The sequence below is a fragment of the Rana temporaria genome, chromosome 5 (assembly GCF_905171775.1).
Source record: "Rana temporaria chromosome 5, aRanTem1.1, whole genome shotgun sequence".
NCBI lineage: Eukaryota > Metazoa > Chordata > Amphibia > Anura > Ranidae > Rana > Rana temporaria.
Window position 1 is genome coordinate 120,754,136 of NC_053493.1, and position 22,334 is coordinate 120,776,469.

General features: G+C 48.5%; 1 protein-coding gene across 1 annotated transcript in view; it reads left to right on the plus strand.

The window, feature by feature from the left end:
- Positions 1-2,873: 2,873 nt before the first annotated feature.
- DYNC1LI1 (dynein cytoplasmic 1 light intermediate chain 1) overlaps positions 2,874-22,334 on the plus strand; it is a 56,406-nt gene continuing 36,945 nt past the window's right edge. Inside the window, exons 1-2 of the mRNA XM_040353078.1 lie at positions 2,874-3,180; positions 15,704-15,777. Coding sequence (XP_040209012.1) covers positions 3,065-3,180; positions 15,704-15,777 — 190 coding nt within the window. The 5' untranslated portion in view covers positions 2,874-3,064. The remainder of the gene's footprint in view (positions 3,181-15,703; positions 15,778-22,334) is intronic.

The following is a 22,334-nucleotide window of genomic DNA, read 5'->3' on the forward strand; positions in this document are numbered from 1 at the left end:
TTCAGGCATACTGAAACCCGGACACATTATTCAGACCAGGCTGTGGCTCCCCAAGTAACCATCATAGTCGCACAACAATTTGTTGCCACCCGGGAGCTAGGGGCAGGTTTGACATCAATGGGGGTGGCAGAGCAATGATGTCAGCAAGAACAATTTGGCCAAACCCACTATTTGCTGTAGCACACTATGCAAACCGCATTACTGGTGTCCCAGGCCGCTAAAGTGTTTGGGTTTGGCTTGAAGAAAATGTGGCAACCCTAAGCACTGATTGGCAGCACTGGTGGGCACTAATTGGCAGCACTGATGGGACTGATTATCAGTGCCGATGTCCCTTTAACATAAGGCGGTTATCGGCTGTCTTCTTCTCTGCTCATGCTGTCAGCGTGAAGAAAGAAAAGCTGATAACAGCTTGTGTTTACATCCCGTGATCAGCTGTCATTTGCTGATGCTGATCACAAATGCTCCGCCCACATTCCGCAGGGGCGCCTGGCCATTGCGATCACGGGAGGATGTCAATGGACGCCCTGCCGGCAAACTAAGCCTGTGCTGTAGCCATCTTTCAGCTATAGCGCAGGCAGGAAGCCATTAAACACCACAGCCTCCCTGAGTATTGTTGCTGACCATGTCCATCCCTTCATGACTACAGCACTCCCATCTTCTGATGGCTCCTTCCAGCAGAATAATGCGCCGTGTCACAAAGCTCAAATCATCTCAAACTGATTTCTTGAACATGACAATGAGGTCACTGTACTCCAATGGCCTCCACAGTCACCAGATCTCAATCCAATAGAACACATTTGGGATGTGGTGGAATGGGAGATTCGCATCATGGATATGCAGCTGACAAATCTGCAACTGTGTGATGTTATCATGTCACTATGGACCAAAATCTCTGAGGAATGTTTCCAATACTTTGCTGAATCTATGCCACAAAGAATTAAGGCAGTTCTGAAGGCAAAAGGGGGTCCAACCGGATACTAGCAAAGTGTACCTAATAAAGTGGCCGATGAGTGTAAACGTGAATTAGATGCTTTGTGAGTTACATCCGATTCGCATGACATGTGAACCGAATCAGCTTTCTATGGAGCCGGTTCTGGTCTGTTTCTAAAAAGAGTTCCGTGCGGTTCAGGTTTGAATTCAAGCGTCATACATTGCAAAAAATGTACCGCTGAACGAAAATGCACCGGACTCCTTTAAACACTTGCCGACATCTGCACGCCGATATACGTTAGCATATTGGCAGCGGTGGGCAAATGGATGTACCTGTACGTCTCCTTTAAGAAGCCATCCGGCGGGCGCACGCGTGCCCGCTGCACTCTGTAAACAAGGCATTTCCCTGCTCTGCCTAGTGACAGGACAGTGATCATCGCGAGCAGTGATCCTTGTCGTGTCACTTGTAGCCCAGCCCCCTCACAGTTAGAATCACTCCCTAGGACACACCTAAAGAGGAACTCCACCCTAAAGTGGAACTTCCGCTCATCGGAACCCTCCCCCCCTCCGGTGTCACATTTGACACCTTTCAGGGGGGGTGCAGATACAGGTAATTTCACCCACTCCTGGGAGTCCTCTCTGCGGGTAGTGCGTCACTTCCCGCCCCCGCCCCCTGTGTTCTGGGAAACACTCGGCTCCCAGAACACAACTGGGACCAGTGAGGACGGCGCTGTGCGACTCACGCATGCGCTGTAGGGAAATCGCTCAGTGAAGCCAGAGTGCTTCACTTCCTGATTCCCTCACCGAGGGTGGCGGTGGGGGCAGCAGATAGACGAGCGATTGCTTGTCTTCTGCTGCAGACGTCGCTGGACGCCAGGACAGGTAAGTGTCCATATATTAAAAGTCAGAAGCTGCAGTATTTGTAGCGACTGGCTTTTAATATTTTTTTTTACAGCGGAGCTCCGCTTTAACCCCTTTTTTCGCCCCCTAGTGGTTAACCCCTTCACTGCCAGTGTCAATTACACAGTAATCAGTTAATTTTTATAGCACTGATCGCTGTATAAATGACAATGGTCCGAAAATAGCATCAAAAGTGTCCGCCATAATGTCGCAGTCATGATAAAAATCACAGATCGCCGCCATTACTAGTAAAAAAATAAATAATAATAAAAATGCCATAAAACTTCCCCCTATTTTGTAGACGCTATAACTTTTGCGCAGACCAATCAATATACGCTTATTGCAAAATATCTAGAATACGTATCGGCCTAATTTGAGGAAAAAAAACTGTATTTTTTTATATTTGTGGGGGATATTTATTATAGCAAAAAAGTAAAAAAAAAAAATTGTCGCTATTCTTTTGTTAATAGCACAAAAATAAAAAGCGCAGAGGGGATCAAATACCACCAAAAGAAAGCTCTATTTGTGAGGAAAAAGGGACATCAATTTTTGTTTGGGTGCTACGTCGCATGACCGCGCAATTGTCAGTTAAAGCGACGCAGTGCCGAATCCAAAAAAGTGCTCTGGTCAGGAAGGGGGTAAATTCTTCCGGGGGGCTGAAATGGTTAAGAAAAACGCAAGGAAACCGCGCCTGGACATGCCTGACCCGAGCAAGGCACCTCTGTGCGTCTCCTAAAGTGCAGCGCATTCCCTGATCGCAGAGACGCCAACCAAGCCTTGGCAGAATATAAAAACATGTAAAAATGAAGAGGGGGAACAAAAATAAGTGTCTGAGATAAACTTTGTCTCAACTAGAGCATAGCCAATCATAGTTTAGTTTTCTAAACTGTGTGAAAGACAGCAGCTGATTGGTCGCTATGGGTCCCAGCCATTGTCTGATGATCACAGTGTGGATGCCCGGTGATTCAGCATCCAGCAGTCACATTGAGTGGGCGGAGTCACTTGGCCGCCACTACGTCACCTCCGCCATGCCTTACGTCCCAGCCCCGCCCAGTGCTCCTGTCTGCCGCCTGCCTCCTCCCCCTCCATAGGGCTCCTGGTTCTTCTTCCCGGGGACCGCGCCTCATCTATTCAGCGGAAGGGTGGTCGAGACCAAATCGTGGAGGGGGGGTGTTCCGCAGTCGAGCTGTCCTAATTAGCGCACACACAGCTGTCATAGGAAAGGAGCGCTAGGATGGCAGCGGGGAGAGCCGCCTCTTACTCGTCTCCATCCTCCAGCTTCAATGCTGGCTATGGGAACAGCCACAGCGGGGCGGCGGCCAGTGAGGATGAAGATGGACAGAACCTGTGGTCAGTAGCTGGCATTGTGTAATAACGTGCTCGGGGAAGGGCAGACATGGAGGCCGGGGGAGCCTGTTCATTCATTAGCCGGCCCAGACCGTTATGCTGACATGTTGTATAGGAGGCCGGGCTGGGGGGGTAATGCACTCTGCTTAACCCTTTCTCTGCTTGGCAGGCTACCATTCTCAGTGCCGGTGGACGTTTCCGGTGGCCCAGGGGTTAAGCAGACAGCCGGTTCATGTCTGAGCTGTACATGACAGGAGGGACGCCTAGACGCTTCCAGGGCTCGGGGACGCGCTTTACCTGTTTGTGGGCGTGGCTAGGGAGCTGAAAGAGACGGGGGCGCGCTCTACCTGTCAATAGTACAGGTGCGCAGGCTCGTGGAAAGGGCAGGCCTAGTGACAGATGGGTGGGGCTTCATGTGTTTGTTTTTAGATGAGGGGCCCCAGCATGGTTTGTCTGTGTGATCCTTGGAGTTGCATTAGCATGCTTTCTTTGTATAATCAGTAGAGGGACCCCTGTGTGTGTGATCAGTGGAGGGGCCCCAGGGTGCTCCCTCTGTGTGATCAGTGGAGGGGCCCCAGGGTGCTCCCTCTGTGTGATCAGTGGAGGGGGCCCAGGGTGCTCCCTCTGTGTGATCAGTGGAGGGGTGCAGGGGTTTTCATTCTGCGTGATCAGTAGAGGGACCCCTGTGTGTGATCAGAGAAGGGGCCCCAGGGTGCTCCCCCTGTGTGTTCTCAGTGGGTGATCAGTGGAGGGGGCTCCAGGGTTCTCATTCTGCGTGATCAGTAAAGGGACCCCTGAGTGTGATCAGAGAAGGGGCCCCAGGGGGCTCCCTCTGTGTGATCAGTGGAGGGGGCCCCATGGTGCTCCCTCTGTGTGATCAGTGAAGGGGCCCCCTGTGTGTTCTCACTGGGTGATCAGTGGAGGGGGGCTCCAGGGTTCTCATTCTGCGTGATCAGTAAAGGGACCCCTGAGTGTGATCAGAGAAGGGGCCCCAGGGGGCTCCCTTTGTGTGATCAGTGGAGGGGGCCCATGGTGCTCCCTCTGTGTGATCAGTGAAGGGGCCCCCTGTGTGTTCTCACTGGGTGATCAGTGGAGGGGGGCTCCAGGGTTCTCATTCTGCGTGATCAGTAAAGGGACCCCTGAGTGTGATCAGAGAAGGGGCCCCATGGTGCTCCCTCTGTGTGATCAGTGGAGGGGGCCCATGGTGCTCCCTCTGTGTGATCAGTGGAGGGGTGCAGGGGTTTTCATTCTGTGTGATCAGTAGAGGGACCCCTATGTGCGCTCTGCGTGATCAGTGGAGGGGGCCCCAGGGTGCTCCCTCTGTGTGATCAGTAGAGGGACCCCTATGTGCGCTCTGCATGATCAGTAAAGGGACCCCTATGTGTGATCAAAGAAGGGGCCCCAGGGAGCTCCCTCTGCGTGATCAGGGGAGGGGGCCCCAGGGTGCTCCCTCTGCGTGATCAGGGGAGGGGCCCCCAGGGTGCTCCCTCTGCGTGATCAGGGGAGGGGCCCCCAGGGTGCTCCCTCTGCGTGATCAGGGGAGGGGCCCCCAGGGTGCTCCCTCTGCGTGATCAGCGGAGGGGGCCCCAGGGTGCTCCCTCTGCGTGATCAGCGGAGGGGGCCCCAGGGTGCGCCCTCTGCGTGATCAGCGGAGGGGGCCCCAGGGTGCGCCCTTCTGCGTGATCAGCGGAGGGGGCCCCAGGGTGCGCCCTTCTGCGTGATCAGCGCAGGGGGCCCCAGGGTGCGCCCTTCTGCGTGATCAGCGCAGGGGGCCCCAGGGTGCGCCCTTCTGCGTGATCAGCGGAGGGGGCCCCAGGGTGCGCCCTTCTGCGTGATCAGCGCAGGGGGCCCCAGGGTGCGCCCTTCTGCGTGATCAGCGCAGGGGGCCCCAGGGTGCGCCCTTCTGCGTGATCAGCGCAGGGGGCCCCAGGGTGCGCCCTTCTGCGTGATCAGCGCAGGGGGCCCCAGGGTGCGCCCTTCTGCGTGATCAGCGCAGGGGGCCCCAGGGTGCGCCCTTCTGCGTGATCAGCGCAGGGGGCCCCAGGGTGCGCCCTTCTGCGTGATCAGCGCAGGGGGCCCCAGGGTGCTCCCTCTGCGTGATCAGCGCAGGGGGCCCCAGGGTGCTCCCTCTGCGTGATCAGCGCAGGGGGCCCCAGGGTGCGCCCTCTGCGTGATCAGTGGAGGGGGCCCCAGGGCAGGGTGCGTGATCAGCGGAGGGGGCCCCAGGGTGCTCCCTCTGTGTGATGAGCGCAGGGGGCCCCAGGGTGCTCCCTCTGCGTGATCAGTGGAGGGGGCCCCAGGGCAGGGTGCGTGATCAGTGGAGGGGGCCGGAAAATCCAACAACAATTGTCTGATGGAGCATACAAACGGACGGATTTTCCGCCAACAGTCTGTCATCACACAATTCCCATGGGAAAATCCGATCGCGTGTACGAGGCTTTAGGCCTGTCGGCGTCGGATCTTGTTGTTTTCGGAGAGGCACAGGTAACTGGCTGAAATATGCAGAGGGTGGATGTTGTACTGAGCTGAATTCCTGCTTTCCAGCCTTACTACCTTAAGGTTAAGAATGCATCGCACATATGTGAACCAGCCTCATTGAAAACAATGTATTTTATAATGTTATGCGAATTGGATGCGGTTTAAGCTGCAACCAATTCGCATAGGTGTGAATCCGGCCTAAATGTGAGTACCACTAGATACAGCAACAAGCTGCCATGTATTTCAGGCTGTCATAGATTTTGGCAGAGGGCTGGATGCTGCATCTGTGCCTCCCCAGTGCCTGAAAGCGCTGAGATTCGGCAATGATGGACTCAACCGACGGTGTTCATGAGGCTTTAAAAATGAGACCAGCTGACCTCCTTTAGAGCCAAGGAAGCTGTTATCTTAAGCCACAGTACACACGGTTCGATTGTTGGAAGGGGACTGTCTTACTTAGTACACTCCTTTAGACAATTGTTGTCCAATTTTCGGCGGACAACGGTTTGTCAGATTTTCTGATGGTCAGTACACAAATCCGTCGAAAGTACAAACGTGCATGCTCGGAATCAATGCTCACCAAACAAAGGGTGGCGCTCGAGCTGAAATTCCTCCTAGTACATCACTACATTCGTGTTTGTGGCACGACAATTGTGTAACGTTGGTATGCAAGACAAGATCCTGGCACACGCCCTTTTGACAAAAACCAGACACTCGGTTGGTCAACAATCGTACTGTACTTTAGCCTCTGTTTGATCTGCAGTTGCCACGGTGATGCACATGTGATCAGTTATGGGACCAGCCATTAGATCAGGGGTGGGCAATTATTTTTTCGATGGGGCCACATGAGAAACTAAAAATATTTTGGAGGGCCGGGCCAAAAGGCTAAACTCAATACTGCATAAAATCAATTGTATTTCTTTATAAAAAGCAGTAAATATCATTGTTGGAAAACTGGTACGAGTACTTGTTATAGACATGGCACAGGAGGGGGACAGAGGCTGGGGACATGGCACAGGAGGGGGACAGAGGCTGGGGACATGACACAGGAGGGGGACAGAGGCTGGGGACATGACACAGGAGGGGGACAGACGCTGGGGACATGACACAGGAGGAGGACAGACGCTGGGGACATGGCACAGGAGGGGGACAGAGGCTGGGGACATGGCACAGGAGGGGGACAGAGGCTGGGGACATGACACAGGAGGGGGACAGAGACTGGGGACATGGCACAGGAGGGGGACAGAGACTGGGGACATGGCACAGGAGGGGGACAGAGGCTGGGGACATGGCACAGGAGGGGGACAGAGGCTGGGGACATGGCACAGGAGGGGGACAGAGGCTGGGGACATGACACAGGAGGGGGACAGAGACTGGGGACATGGCACAGGAGGGGGACAGAGGCTGGGGACATGGCACAGGAGGGGGACAGAGGCTGGGGACATGACACAGGAGGGGGACAGAGACTGGGGACATGGCACAGGAGGGGGACAGAGGCTGGGGACATGGCACAGGAGGGGGACAGAGGCTGGGGACATGGCACAGGAGGGGGACAGAGGCTGGGGACATGGCACAGGAGGGGCTGCGTGTGATTGGCACAGTGGCTGCGTGTGATTGGCACAGTGGCTGCATGTGATTGGCACAGTGGCTGCATGTGATTGGCACAGTGGCTGCGTTTGGGAACAGTGGCAACAATTGATTGCACAGTGGCTGCGTGTGATTGGCACAGTGGCTGCGTGTGATTGGCACAGTGGCTGCATGTGATTGGCACAGTGGCTGCATGTGATTGGCACAGTGGCTGTGTTTGGGCACAGTGGCTGCGTGTGATTGGCACAGTGGCTGCGTGTGATTGGCACAGTGGCTGCGTGTGATTGGCACAGTGGCTGCGTGTGATTGGCACAGTGGCGACAATTTATGTTGGCACAAGTGGCTGCATGTGTTGGCACAAGTGGCTGCGTGTGATGGGCACAGTGACCCCTCCCGGCCCTGCCTACTGTTATCACCGCGGCGGGGAACATTACAGACAGCGTTCGTTTGAACAGCTGTTTTCCCCGCTGCGCATAGACACTCCCCCCTGGACGGATCTGTCCAATCGCGAGCAAGGGGGAGTGTCTATGTGACTCCCCCTTGCTCACGATTGGACAGATCCGTCCAAGGGGGAGTGTCTATGCGCGGCGGGGAAAACAGCTGTTCAAACGAACGCTGTCTGTAATGTTCCCCCGCCGCGGTGATTAACATGGCGGCGGCGGGGGTGGGCTGGATTTAAAGGTCCGCCGGGCCGTAGTTTGCCCAGGTCTGCATTAGATGGTTTGACATCATGTTTTAGAGCATAAGCAAATGTGACAGTTATTGAATGTCTTGAATGTAACTGTTTTGGGAAAGTTAAAGCTGAACTAAATATCCCCCTTCCCCTATTGTTTTCAGCTAAGGAAGCTGCCACGTTGTCCTCTGTTTGATTTTCAACTGCAATGATGCTGCACATGTGATTAATTATGTGAACAGCCATTTGATGGTTTGACAGTTTTGTTGAGCACAACCAATGCGACAGTTACGTTCCCAGCATGTGGCAGGAGTATACATTTTTTGAAGCTCTTAACCACTTCAATACAGGGCTTTAAAACCCACCTCCTTCCCGGGCCTATTCTGGCACTTCTCTCCTACATGTACAAATCATCATTCTTTTGCTAGAAAATTACTCAGAACCCCCAAACATTATATATGTTTTTTTAGCAGACACCCTAGGGAATAAAATGGCGGTCATTGCAACTTTTTGTCTTGCACCGTATTTGCGCAATAATTTTTCAAACGGCTTTTTTTTGTAAAAAAAATGGTTTCCTAAATGAAAAAATAACAAAACAGTAACGTTAGCCCAATTGTTTGGTAAAATATGAAAGATGATGTTACGCCGAGTAACTACATACCTAACATGTCACGCTTTAAAATTGCGTACACTCATGGAATGGCGCCAAACTTCGTTACTTAAAAATCTCCATAGGCAACACTTAAATTTTTTTAGAAGTTGCCAGTTTAGAGTTACAGAGGAGGTCTAGTGTTAGAATTGTTGCACACGCTCTAACGCACGTGGCGACACCTCACATGTGTGGTTTGAACGACGTTTACATACGTGGGCGGGACTTACGTGTGCGTACGCTTCTGAGCGCGAGCTACCGGGGACAGGGGCATTTTAATTTTTTTATTATTATTTTTTATTTTACTTATTTCTTTATTTTTTTACACTTTTTTTTTTTTTTTTCAATCGCTTTTATTCCTATTACAAGGAATGTAAACATCCCTTGTAATAGGAATAGTGTGTGACAGGTCCTCTTTATGGAGAGATGCGGGGTCAATAAGACCCCACATCTCTCCTCCAGGCTGGAAAGAATGAGATCGTGAAAAAAAATTCACAGATCTCATTCAAACTAGCCGCAATTGCGGTTTGTTTACTTACGGGGACCCGGGCGTGACGTCATCACATCGAGCCCGGGCCTCCGACGGTCATAGAGATGACTGGTGACCATCTGGTCACCAGTCTTCTCTATGGCAAACATCCGGCGGATGGCGATCATCTCTCCAGGGCCCCGGTGGGACGGGAGAGCCCGGAGAAGTACCGGAGGGGGGGGTATGTCCCCTCCGCCGCCTGTAAGAACGATCTAGCGGCGGAAACGCCGATATGATCGTTCTTACGGTGCGCAGGATCGCCGCCGGTAAAAAATGATATCTCAATGATGCCTCCGGGTGCAGGCATCATTGAGATATCCCCCCGCAAAACCCAGGACATCATATGACGTCCACCCGGGATAACAGGTCCCCGTTTTGGACGTCATATGACGGCGTGCAGGTGTCAAGTGGTTAAAGTAATTATTATTTTTTATTTTTTTTTAAATAACAAACATGTCATACTTGCCTCCTCTGTGCAACGGTTTTGCACAGAGTGGCCCCGATCCTCATTTTCTGGGGTTCCCCGGCAGCACTCCTGGCTCCTCTTCTTCGGTGAGTGCCCCCACGAAGAGCCACAATCCATGGGGGCACTCGTGTGGACGCACTCTCGAGTCCTGCTGCAGTGTCCATTGACACAGACAGCAGAACCTGTCCCCTTGCCTCCGTGTCACTGGATTTGATTGACAGTGGGAGCCAATGGCTCCCGCTGCTATCAATCTGTCCATGGAGGACTTGAGACAGCGGCTGGGCTTGTTCTGGTCGCTGGAACGATCGAGTTCAGGTAAGAAAAAAGGGGGGCTGCTGCAGCACAGCAGGATTTTCACCTTGATGCATAGAATGCATTAAAGAGGAACTGCACACATGATTTGTAATATAAACATCTTTGCCATTCTGAAGCTTCCTCCAACCGCTTTGAATATTATTTTATATATACTGTGATTCTGTACTTGCCAAATATGCAAGGGTTTAATTCTGCTTTAGGGCTGTCAGGAGATTGGCCTCTACAAACTTAGTAGTGCCTAAAAATAAAGAGCAACTGATCATGTGCAGAGCAGGGCGAGACTGTATTGCTGGATTTTATAGGCACGTATTTGTAATGTTTTAGGCCTCATTCACACCATGGTGCAGAGATGTCAGTTTTTCTGCAAGGGCATCAAAAAAACTATTTGTTCTCACCACAACGTGCAGATTGTTTCCGCACAGGAATCTGCAACTTGTATGTAGTTTTCTGCATGTGAAAAAAACTGACATGACAACAACATTGGTGTGAACAGGGCACATGACTGACTGACGCACATGGAAACTGATGTCTCTGCAAGTGAAATCGTCATTCAGTTCCTATCTGTTTTCATGCATGTATGGTGGGAATGAGCCCTTACATCACTAGACCTGCAAGAGGCCAGCCTGGCGTGATCTAGCAGGACCTAATTCGCTGACTAAAGTGCCACTTTAAAGTGGGTGGTACTAAACCCATCAGTGTAACAGTTTTCCCAAACAATTACATTCCCGGCATGCCTGGATGCTAACTGTCATAGTTGGTTGCACTCTGAACCAAACTGTCAATCCATTAAATGGCTGATGTCATGCCTGATCACATGTGAAGCACCATGACAACTGGAGATTAAACAGAGACTAATGGTCCGTACACACGATCCGTAATCTTACGAAAACGGTCGTCCGAGGAAGAATCGTACGATTTTCAGATCATGTGTATGCTACTTTCGAGAGCCGATCACGACAGTTCATCCGATATTATTCAATCGGACAAGCGCAAAACTTTTCCTCGTACGATACCACATCATACGATTTTTGTTTAGTCATTACAGTTGTCGTCCAAAAATACAATACAAATTCATTACAACACATGACAGCACAACGATTTTTTTTTTTTTCTGTCGTACGAGAATTTTCGTGACTTTACTAACCTATTCAATTTCTACTTGCGACTATTAAGTAGGGGTGCAACGGATCGTCACCGATCCGTGATCCGAACGGGCCACCCCGTTCGGATCGGCACACCCCGCGATCCGCGGAGCGCTCCGGAGCCTAGGCCTAGGAAAGTCCCCGGCTTCGGCCTAGCTCCGGAGCGATCTTGCTCCCCCCAGTCTGCTTGCCAGAGCCCAGCGTGACACGCCTCCCCGGGGAGGCGTGTCACGCTGTGCACTGGGCTCTGGCAAGCCGACATGGAGAGGGAATATTAGCAGAGAAGCACTAGTGTGAGAGGAGGAGGGGGGGGGGGGAAGAGCACATTTCAGGGGTGGATTAAAGAGGAAGCAGGTGAGGCTGTTTGGGACTTGTTAAAAGTACAATCTTGATGTTTTTACAGCTATATATATATATATATATATATTTTCTGTAAAAACATCAAGATTGTACTTTTAACAAGTCCCAAACAGCCTCACCTGCTTCCTCTTTAATCCACCCCTGAAATGTGTGTGTGTGTATATGTGTGTGTATATATGTATATATATATATATATATATATATATATATATATATATATATATATATATATATACACACACACACATTTTTTTATTTTTTGCGCTGATCCGAAAATGATCCGATCCGTGACTCCTGATCCGAGGATCGATCCGATCCGTGAGTTTTTTGATCCGTTGCACCCCTACTATTAAGTGAAAAAAGTCGTACGATCTGTCGTATGATATTCGGATCGTGTGTACGGGCCATAATGCTGGGGCAAATATCATCCAGTTCAGCAGGAAAAAGGCTGACATTGGGTCTATGTATACAGTTGTCTTTCCGACAGAAGACGGTTTAATGAATGGGAAACCAGCATCTGATCAACGCTTGCAGCCAGTGGCAGTAAGACTGCATTCACACCTAGGCGTTTTTACGCCTGTAGCGCTACGCCGCTGCCGCCAGAGGGCTGAAAACAGATGTCCCTCTATGGAGATGGTTCACATCTCCACGCCGAACGCCGGACGCCTGTCGCCTGAAAAAAGGTCCCGGACCTTTTTTTCAGGCGTCTTCGAGCGTTCGGCTAGGAGATGGGAATCATCTCCATAGAGGGGGTCATCTTGGGGCACATCTAGGCGGACAATACCGGCAAATCGCGGTACAAAACGCCACTATTTTTACCGCGATTTGCGGCGACAAAACGCCGCGATTTCGTCCGTCTAGATGTGAATGCAGCCTAAGTGCTGATCAGTGTGTTCTGGAGGGGGGTGGGAGTTGTTATATCAGAATACAAAGACACAGAGGGGAGGGGCTTGGGCGATTTTTTCAGTGTTTTTTTTTTTCGTTCAACCCAGCAGGCTGAAAAAAAAAATCTGTGTACCAGGCAGAAGATGGCCGCTTCCTTGGCTGTAAAGGAGAAGAGGGTTTAGTTCGGCTTTAATTTGAAGATCATTTTCTCAGCCATGAGTAAAGTGACATTTTAGACTCTCAAATATTGTTTAAGTGGGATTAAAGGTGTAGTATGTGTGTGTGTGTGTGTATATAATATATATAGCAATGACCCTAGAGACTAATTTGGCGATCACTGTATTTGGGCAGCGATCTTTCAAATGCAATTTTTTGGGAACCTAAACGGTAAAATTAGCCCAACTTTTTTTGTATAATGTGAAAGCTGATGTTGCGCTGAGAATTGTGAGAGAATGGTGATCTTTATACTGTGCAAAGAAAATTGTGATTCTTATTTTAGTCAGAATCAGGCAGCTCTACCTCAAGAAGGAACAGGAGCAATGCTGGAGGCACTTTACAGCACACACTATTTTTAGTAGCATAAATATCAATGTGGAATGTATGTTCCTTGTTAAAGAACATTATTTTTTATCAAGTTGTTATGGGTAAGGTTCCACTTTATGCAGAATGTCGCTTTTTGAGGCATTGATGTTTGTCGGTCGTCTCCATTAATTTCAATGATAACATGCTATAACTGCACTTTAACAGCACCTATCGCATTTATTGGATGCTGATGAAGTATTTATAAGTGTTAGCTGAGAGTTGGAGGGGAATCAGTGGAGGTTCCTGTATCCCAGAATGCACTTGGAAATGATAGAGAACTAGAACAGAGCAACTACAGACACTTCCTGTTTGTACAAAGCAGCTGTGTGGTAACGATATTTGCCTCTGTAAGCAGGTAAAAGCATCAATCCGGCCAGCAATACTGACGGTGCCAGGCAGTGGCATTGAGAATTATCACCAGTGGCAAAGCTTTTTGTGTCCGTAAAACTGAGCTAGACAAAGCCAAGTGTAAGAGAGATCAAAGTATACAAATCCATCTTGCAGAGAATCCACAAAATGCCCATCAGACCACAACCTAACCATACCTCAAAGTAGATCATTTCCTCTGCATCACTTCCACTAGAAAAGCAACACTTTCATCATTAACAGGCATTCTTGATGCTTTTAGATGCTTCAAAAACACGTCATAAATGCTATAGGAGCCATAACCACTTGACCACTGAAAGGTTTTACCCCCTTCATGGCCAGGGCATTTTTTTGCTATTCAGCACTGTGCTACTTTTAACTGGTAATTGGACAGCCATGCAACACTGTACACAAATTACATTTTATATAATTTATTTCCCCCCCACACAAATACAGCTTTCTTTTGGTGCTAATTGATCATCCACTGAGTTTATTTTATTATATAAACAAAAAAATGGAAAAAAAAAAGTTCTACTTTCTGTTATGAAACATATCCAATAAAATCAAATCTCTTCATTAAAGTGGATGTAAACCCACTCTCATCCTTTCTAAACTATTGCCATGGTGCTGATCTATAAGGATATAGATGCCTCCTGCATGTATCCTTACCTGTCAAATGTCTCTCCTCTGTCTGTTATAAGAACTGAAAAACTGCAGATTCTGTGGGTGGAGTCAGTAGTGTATTTTAGGTTTTGTGCTGCCCTAGGCCTGACTAAACTCGTGCACCCCCTAATTTAAATACGACCCACCGCTTCGTGTCAAGGCCACTCCCCTTTCTGTTTATGACCCGTCCTGAAATTTTCGAGTGGGGACACTTCTGAGGGCCTGGGGGTGGGGAATGGATTCCCTTAATTTTCATAGATTTTCTCTCACTTCCTGTTTAGCTATGGGGCAGGAAGTGAAGGAAAATCTCTGCAATGGAACAGGGATGGCAAAAATTAAACTGACCGGGGCTATAACCCTCCCTTACTCTATCCAAAATAAAAAAATAAAAATTGTTGCCTATAGTTCTACCCTAAGCACACATTTCTGATCATTTTTATGGAGAGGACTAAGAAGATATAACTATGCCAATGGTGCAGCAGAAAACACATAGCACAGTGAGAAAGGACAGTCAAAATTAGAAGCAGCTTGCGTTACACTAACAGTGTAGCGCAAGCCGGCGAGGACTCTTTCCATGCTGCCCCACTGCAAAGTGCTGCCTTAGGCCAGGATGCAGCGTTGGGGGGAGTCGTGATGTCAGTAGACTCCCCGCCCACCACTACATTCCCCTTGTCAACATGCATTTTCTCCTATGTATTCCTTTCACTAAATTCTGCTATGATCACTAACATCCAGTCAAAATCCAGAAAAGTAACCACATAACTTCAGAAAAGGAGTGGGGGGTGGGAATTAAAAAATAATGCCTGTCTCAGGCTAGTGCATGAGATATGTAAATAACCTATCACTCACAGCAAGGGGGAAGAACGGACAAAAGTTTTCTCCTGGTTTGTCCGTTTTATCTCACTGAAAAAAGAAAAGAGGATTGCTTAGAGCTGGATTAACTTTGTGGCAAGACTGGGCACAGATGATAGGATATCTTATACTCGACATTGTGACAGCAAAAAAATATATATATTTCTGGTTTACATCCACTTTAAATTTAGGCCAAAATGTATTCTGCCACATGCTGCCAACACTGCATGTTTGGGGACACTAGTATAGTTCTGATTGTGGTCAAGATACTGATTACTGCTACTGTGACTGTCATAGTGTGGTAGGCAATATGACGTTAACTGACACTGACGTCGCTAGTCACTAAAATACATTGATTAGTTATAATACTGTACTTTGTATTAATGACGCTGGCCAAATGCCAGGAATGATCGGGAGGGAAATCAAGGGGTTAACTGTGTGCCTAACAAGTGTATGTGTGTTGCTTTTACTCGCTGATCATCTGGCTGGAATCTCTCCTTTCAGTTCTGAACGATATTTGAAACCGAGGAAAAATCCAGCCAGATCTGTGTTATGTTTACCAACCACGAATCTCTGTTCTGTGATTGGCCACAGCTGATCAGCAGGTAGGCAGCCAAAATGATTGGCTGTAACCTGCTGACAAACTTGTGCTGTATCCAATCACAGCACAGATCAGCAGAGTGCACGCAATTGTACGCCTCTAAACCAGGAAGTACACCACTACGTATGGGTAGGTCATGGCTCGTGGCGCCTAGGGCTGCCCCCCCAGCAGTAAATGTACTGTTGGAAGTTGGCAAGAGGTTAATGAGCATCGCTTTGTTCTTCATAATCAAAACAAATGTGCACAAACCTTGCACTTGCACATTACTTGGTAGGCATATGTGAAAAAATATATCTGATGCTAGTTTCACTTTAGGAATTTCTGCAAGGTATTACATATAAGGATCACAAAACCCTGCTAATGTTTTTTGTATTTATTTAGGTCCTCCATACTGAGTGAAGTTTCCACTAGGTCCCGTTCTAAGTTACCCTCTGGAAAGAACGTGCTGGTGCTTGGTAAGTAAAAAAGAAAAACAAATCTGGGGGTCCTAATCGTACAGTACTTAAAGGGTCACTAAAGGAATTTTTTTTTTTTGCTAAATAGCTTCCTTTACCTTACTGCAGTCCTGGTTTCATGTCCTCATTGTTCGTTTTTGCTTTGATGTTGCTGTAAATCTCTCTCTGTTCTGGACACTTCCTGGTTGCCTGTTTCCTGATAACCACAGTACTGGGAGATTTCTCACGGTGGTCACTAATCAAGGAGCTGTGTGTAAAACGAAACTGGATTGGTGCTGAGGAGTTTTAGACAAAGTATCACTGCTCTCTATTGGCTGACTGCCCTCTAGTGGCTCTCTGTACATCAGAGAACCAGCAAACAACAGCAAAAACGAAACTACACTGCAGGCACATTATATGATTGTTTTTTTATCTATTTTTAATCATTTTTAAAAGGAATCCGTTAACTATTATGTCTCTATGTCCTGTAAACAGTCATTTCAGCTAAAAAAATGTTTTCCTTTAGTGACCCTTTAATACCTAAATAAAAGATGGGTTGTTTTTTCCATTATGCGTTTTAGAAGTACCCAGAGGAAACCCGCACAGGGAAAACATGCAAACTCCGGGCAGGTAGTGCCATGGTTGGGATTCAAACCGATGACCCTAGTGCTGCTGGGTGGTAGTGCTAACCACTTGGCAATAAGCATTGAAGATGGAAAACAGCTGTGGCAGCCTTGAAATGACAGCCTAGTATACTGACTCCCAGCACACCAAGTTTTTTTTTTTTTTTTTTTTTTTACTATTTTCTTAGGAGAATGAATGTTTTTTTTTTTTTTTTTTTTTTTTTTTTCTCCTCTGAAAGAAGAAAAAAAAATTCTTTTAGCTTTTATGGAGATTTATTTTTTATCCAGCAAATTGCTGTAGAACCAGAAGGACTCATTTTTCAGCTTTCCAGATTGGCTGATCCTCAAGATTGCCACAAAAGCCAAACCCAGTCCCGCTGAGAAGAAAGGGTTGGCCTTTAATGTGTCTTTTGTCACTGAACCCTGTGCGGGGCGCATGCCTAGGTATACCGATGGCGTTGAATCTGAGCTGCAGAGTGATTTGCAGGTCCAGGGCTGATGTGCACCTGGCTGGTGGAACCCTGTCCTTGAAGACCCAATATGGGGTATGCACACCAGAGTGGTGAAGACTGGGAGGAGTGCCATGCTCCCTGGATCATGTCTCCCTGATGTGCCTGAGTGGGGTGCTCCAGGCCCCTTGTTGGATCTCGGCTGCCTTAAATAGGGCTTTTGCCTGTGTTCTACACTGAGCCTGTGTTGGTACATACAGTCTTACTCCCTCAAAGGTTAAATCTACTGGGCTGTGGCCACGACATAGTCGGTCACATATCTGATGGCAGTTGGCGCTCAAGTGGCCTGCCTTCCATGCTGTGTGGACTTGGAATACCCTTATTGGGCAGTGGTCCTGGAGGCCTGGCCAGCTTGTGATTTACTTGGTGCTGGGGAGGGTGGGCATGCATACGTCCTCACACTTATAGTCCAGGGTGCAGTCAAGTCGTAGCACTCCTCTTGGTTTTCTTTACACCTTGAGGGATTAAAGAATATCCAAACCCAACATTTCATATTGCTAATAATGTGCTTGCTATACCATGTACTTGTATGAAAGAAATATCCTATTCTCTCTGTATTACTTTCTTTGTTTGAAATCCCTGACATTCCTTTTAAAAACTGACCACACAAAGCATGAGAACACAGCATGGTCAGTTTTCTACCTGTGCTAAGAACACATCCACAGACTTGTCTTGACTCCCCCGCCACACACACACACACACAGGGAAGACCAGTGTGCTGCTTTTTCTCCTCTCCTAACTCTTAAAGTGGAGGTTCACCCGGAAATGTTAATTTTTAACCTTAGATTCATGCTCATTTTGTCTAGGGGAATCGGCTAGTTTTTTTTAAATCAAAGCTGTACTTACTGTTTTAGAGAGCGATCTTCTCCGCCGCTTCCGGGTATGGGCTGCGGGACTGGGCGTTCCTATTTGACTGACAGTCTTCCGACGGTCGCATCCATCGCGTCACGATTTTCCGAAAGTAGCTGAACGTCGGTGCGCAGGCGCCGTATAGAGCCGCACCGACGTTCGGCTACTCGTGACGCGATGGATGCGACCGTCGGAAGCCTGTTGGAAGACTGTCAATCAAATAGGAACGCCCAGTCCCGAAGACCATACCTGGAAGCGGCGGAGAAGATCGCTCTCTAAAACGGTAAGTACTGCTTTGATTTAAAAAAAAACTAGCCGATTCCCCTAGACAAAATAAGCATCAATCTAAGGTTAAAATTTATTTTTAGGGTGAACTCCCGCTTTAAGCCGCGGAGAGCAGAGGGTATTTTATCCATTTTTTAAAAATAAAAAAGGGGGGGGGGATAAGGTGTTTTATAATGTTTTTATATCTATACACAAATGTTTTGCCTGTCATTTATATTTTAAACTGAATAGGTTTGTTTTACAAGGTCAGGGTTTACAAGTACTTTAACCGTGCCTCAGGCTTGCCAAGGGAAGAAATCTTGGCTACTATTTCTGGGTTTACAAGCAAAATTGGAACCATGGTTGCTGACTTGGGCCGCAAGTATGTTTCTATGCCCTCTCCTCCAGAGTCAGTTTGAATTTGCCATGGCAGCTGTTGCTTGTGCATAGTCAGCCAAGGATGAGGATGATTGCACATCATATCATATTCTCATCTGTGGATAAGGTATATGAGGAGTTGCAGTCCTCAGACATTACTCCAAAATGTAAGAATAGCTAGGGGTGCATCGAATGTTTTTTTGGTGCCGAATACCAAAAATGAAAAATACACTAGGCTAAAAACCGAAACTGATACCGAAACTTAAAAAGAATAATAATAATAATAATAATAATAATATTTATATAAGAGATGGTCAGACAGGGGACATTGTACAGGAGATGGTCAGAGACAGGGGACATTGTACAGGAGATGGTCAGAGACAGGGGACATTGTACAGGAGATGGTCAGAGACAGGGGACATTGTACAGGAGATGGTCAGAGACAGGGGACATTGTACAGGAGATGGTCAGAGACAGGGGACATTGTACAGGAGATGGTCAGACAGGGGACATTGTACAGGAGATGGTCAGAGACAGGGGACATTGTACAGGAGATGGTCAGAGACAGGGGACATTGTACAGGAGATGGTCAGACAGGGGACATTGTACAGGAGATGGTCAGAGACAGGGGACATTGTACAGGAGATGGTCAGAGACAGGGGACATTGTACAGGAGATGGTCAGAGACAGGGGACATTGTACAGGAGATGGTCAGAGACAGGGGACATTGTACAGGAGATGGTCAGAGACAGGGGACATTGTACAGGAGATGGTCAGAGACAGGGGACATTGTACAGGAGATGGTCAGAGACAGGGGACATTGTACAGGAGATGGTCAGACAGGGGACATTGTACAGGAGATGGTCAGACAGGGGACATTGTACAGGAGATGGTCAGAGACAGGGGACATTGTACAGGAGATGGTCAGAGACAGGGGACATTGTACAGGAGATGGTCAGAGACAGGGGACATTGTACAGGAGATGGTCAGAGACAGGGGACATTGTACAGGAGATGGTCAGAGACAGGGGACATTGTACAGGAGATGGTCAGAGACTGGGGAAATTGTACAGGAGATGGTCAGACAGGGGACATTGTACAGGAGATGGTCAGACAGGGGACATTATACAGGAGATGGTCAGACAGGGGACTTTGTACAGGAGATGGTCAGAGACAGGGGACATTGTACAGGAGATGGTCAGAGACAGGGGACATTGTACAGGAGATGGTCAGAGACAGGGGACATTGTACAGGAGATGGTCAGAGACAGGGGACATTGTACAGGAGATGGTCAGAGACAGGGGACATTGTACAGGAGATGGTCAGAGACAGGGGACATTGTACAGGAGATGGTCAGAGACAGGGGACATTGTACAGGAGATGGTCAGAGACAGGGGACATTGTACAGGAGATGGTCAGAGACAGGGGACATTGTACAGGAGATGGTCAGAGACAGGGGACATTGTACAGGAGATGGTCAGAGACTGGGGAAATTGTACAGGAGATGGTCAGACAGGGGACATTGTACAGGAGATGGTCAGACAGGGGACATTATACAGGAGATGGTCAGACAGGGGACTTTGTACAGGAGATGGTCAGAGACAGGGGACATTGTACAGGAGATGGTCAGAGACAGGGGACATTGTACAGGAGATGGTCAGAGACAGGGGACATTGTACAGGAGATGGTCAGAGACAGGGGACATTGTACAGGAGATGGTCAGAGACAGGGGACATTGTACAGGAGATGGTCAGAGACAGGGGACATTGTACAGGAGATGGTCAGAGACAGGGGACATTGTACAGGAGATGGTCAGAGACAGGGGACATTATACAGGAGATGGTCAGACAGGGGACATTATACAGGAGATGGTCAGACAGGGGACATTGTACAGGAGATGGTCAGGGACAGGGGACATTGTACAGGAGATGGTCAGAGACTGGGGAAATTGTACAGGAGATGGTCAGAGACTGGGGACATTGTACAGGAGATGGTCAGAGACAGGGGACATTGTACAGGAGATGGTCAGAGACAGGGGACATTGTACAGGAGATGGTCAGAGACAGGGGACATTGTACAGGAGATGGTCAGAGACAGGGGACATTGTACAGGAGATGGTCAGAGACAGGGGACATTGTACAGGAGATGGTCAGAGACAGGGGACATTGTACAGGAGATGGTCAGAGACAGGGGACATTGTACAGGAGATGGTCAGAGACAGGGGACATTGTACAGGAGATGGTCAGAGACAGGGGACATTGTACAGGAGATGGTCAGACAGGGGACATTATACAGGAGATGGTCAGACAGGGGACATTGTACAGGAGATGGTCAGGGACAGGGGACATTGTACAGGAGATGGTCAGAGACAGGGGACATTGTACAGGAGATGGTCAGAGACAGGGGACATTGTACAGGAGATGGTCAGAGACAGGGGACATTGTACAGGAGATGGTCAGAGACAGGGGACATTGTACAGGAGATGGTCAGAGACAGGGGACATTATACAGGAGATGGTCAGAGACAGGGGACATTATACAGGAGATGGTCAGACAGGGGACATTGTACAGGAGATGGTCAGGGACTCTGGACATGGTACAGGAAATCAATACAGCCTCACCATTGCCCGTCGGATGCAGCCTGCCTGTGTCCCCAGTACAGCCAGCCTGTGCAGGGGAAGAGAGGAGAGCCGCCGCGTGGTTGATTAGAGCGCTCCAGGAACATAACGGCTTTCATTTCAATAGCTGTGTGTTCCCCGCCGCGCGCCGTCACATACAGCCCCTCCCCCTTGTCCGGGAAACTTTGATAGACAGATCACCCGTTCTCTGAAGAGCTCTGTCTGTTAAAAAATATGTTAACAAACTAAAAATATTCCTGATATGTGCTTGCTGTAACATGTACTTGCTGACCTGTACACTGCTCTGTGGCATGAAAGCACAGTGTGGTCAGTTTTCTGGCTGTGCTGGGAACTCGGCCTGCTCTTCTCCAATGATCAGACTTATAAGGTAAGTGTTCACAAATACCTCACGACTTTTCCAGTGCTTTCCTTATTGCATTGAGTCCTGGATTGTGCTTTGGCCTTACCTGAAAAAATCGGTTTTGCCTGTTAAAAAAAAAAAAGAAACTCTGATGCCTGTATCACCTCCGAAGTATTGCAGACTTGTTGTTTTGTTTTACCATTTTTATCACCATGTAACCAGTGTAGGCTATACCCTCATCGGCCACTTTCATTTCTATTTAAACTGAATGGGTTATTTTACAAGGTGATGGTTTACCATACCGATTTAAAGGGGTTGTAAAGGTTCGTCTTTTATTTTCTAAATGGATTCCTTTAAGCTGGTGCATTGTTGGTTCACTTACCTTTTCTTTCGATTTCCCTTCTAAATGCTTTTTTTCTTTGTTTGAATTTCTCACTTCCTGTTTGTCCTCGGTAAGCTTTCCACCATCATCCATGGAAAGTCATTTAGAACAGCTTACTGAACACCTTAGGGCTCTTTCACACGGGCAGCCCGTTCAGGTCCGCCTGACAGTTTTTTAGGCGGACCTGAACTTGCGCTTCGTGCTCCTCTATGGAGCCGCGGATGTCAGCGGTGACATGCCCGCTGACATCCGACCCACTCCGATCCGCCAAAGTGTGACGGAGGAAAAACCTACTTTTCCATCCGTCTGGTGAATCGGATCGGGTGAACACGGACAGATGGTCCGTGTTCATCCGATTTCCCCCCCCCCATAGGGGAGAGCGTAAAAAAAAGACAGGGCGGTCCCTGCAAAGTGTGGGGGACTGCCCTGTCATCCGCCGGCTCAGCGGGGATCAACGGAGCGATCCCCGCTGAGCAAGCGGAGGTTCACGGGGCGGAACATTACTGATCCGCCCCATGTGAAAAGAGAAACAGGAAGTGAGAAATTCAGACAAAGCAAACAAACATTAAGGAAAAGGTAAGTGAACCAACATTGCA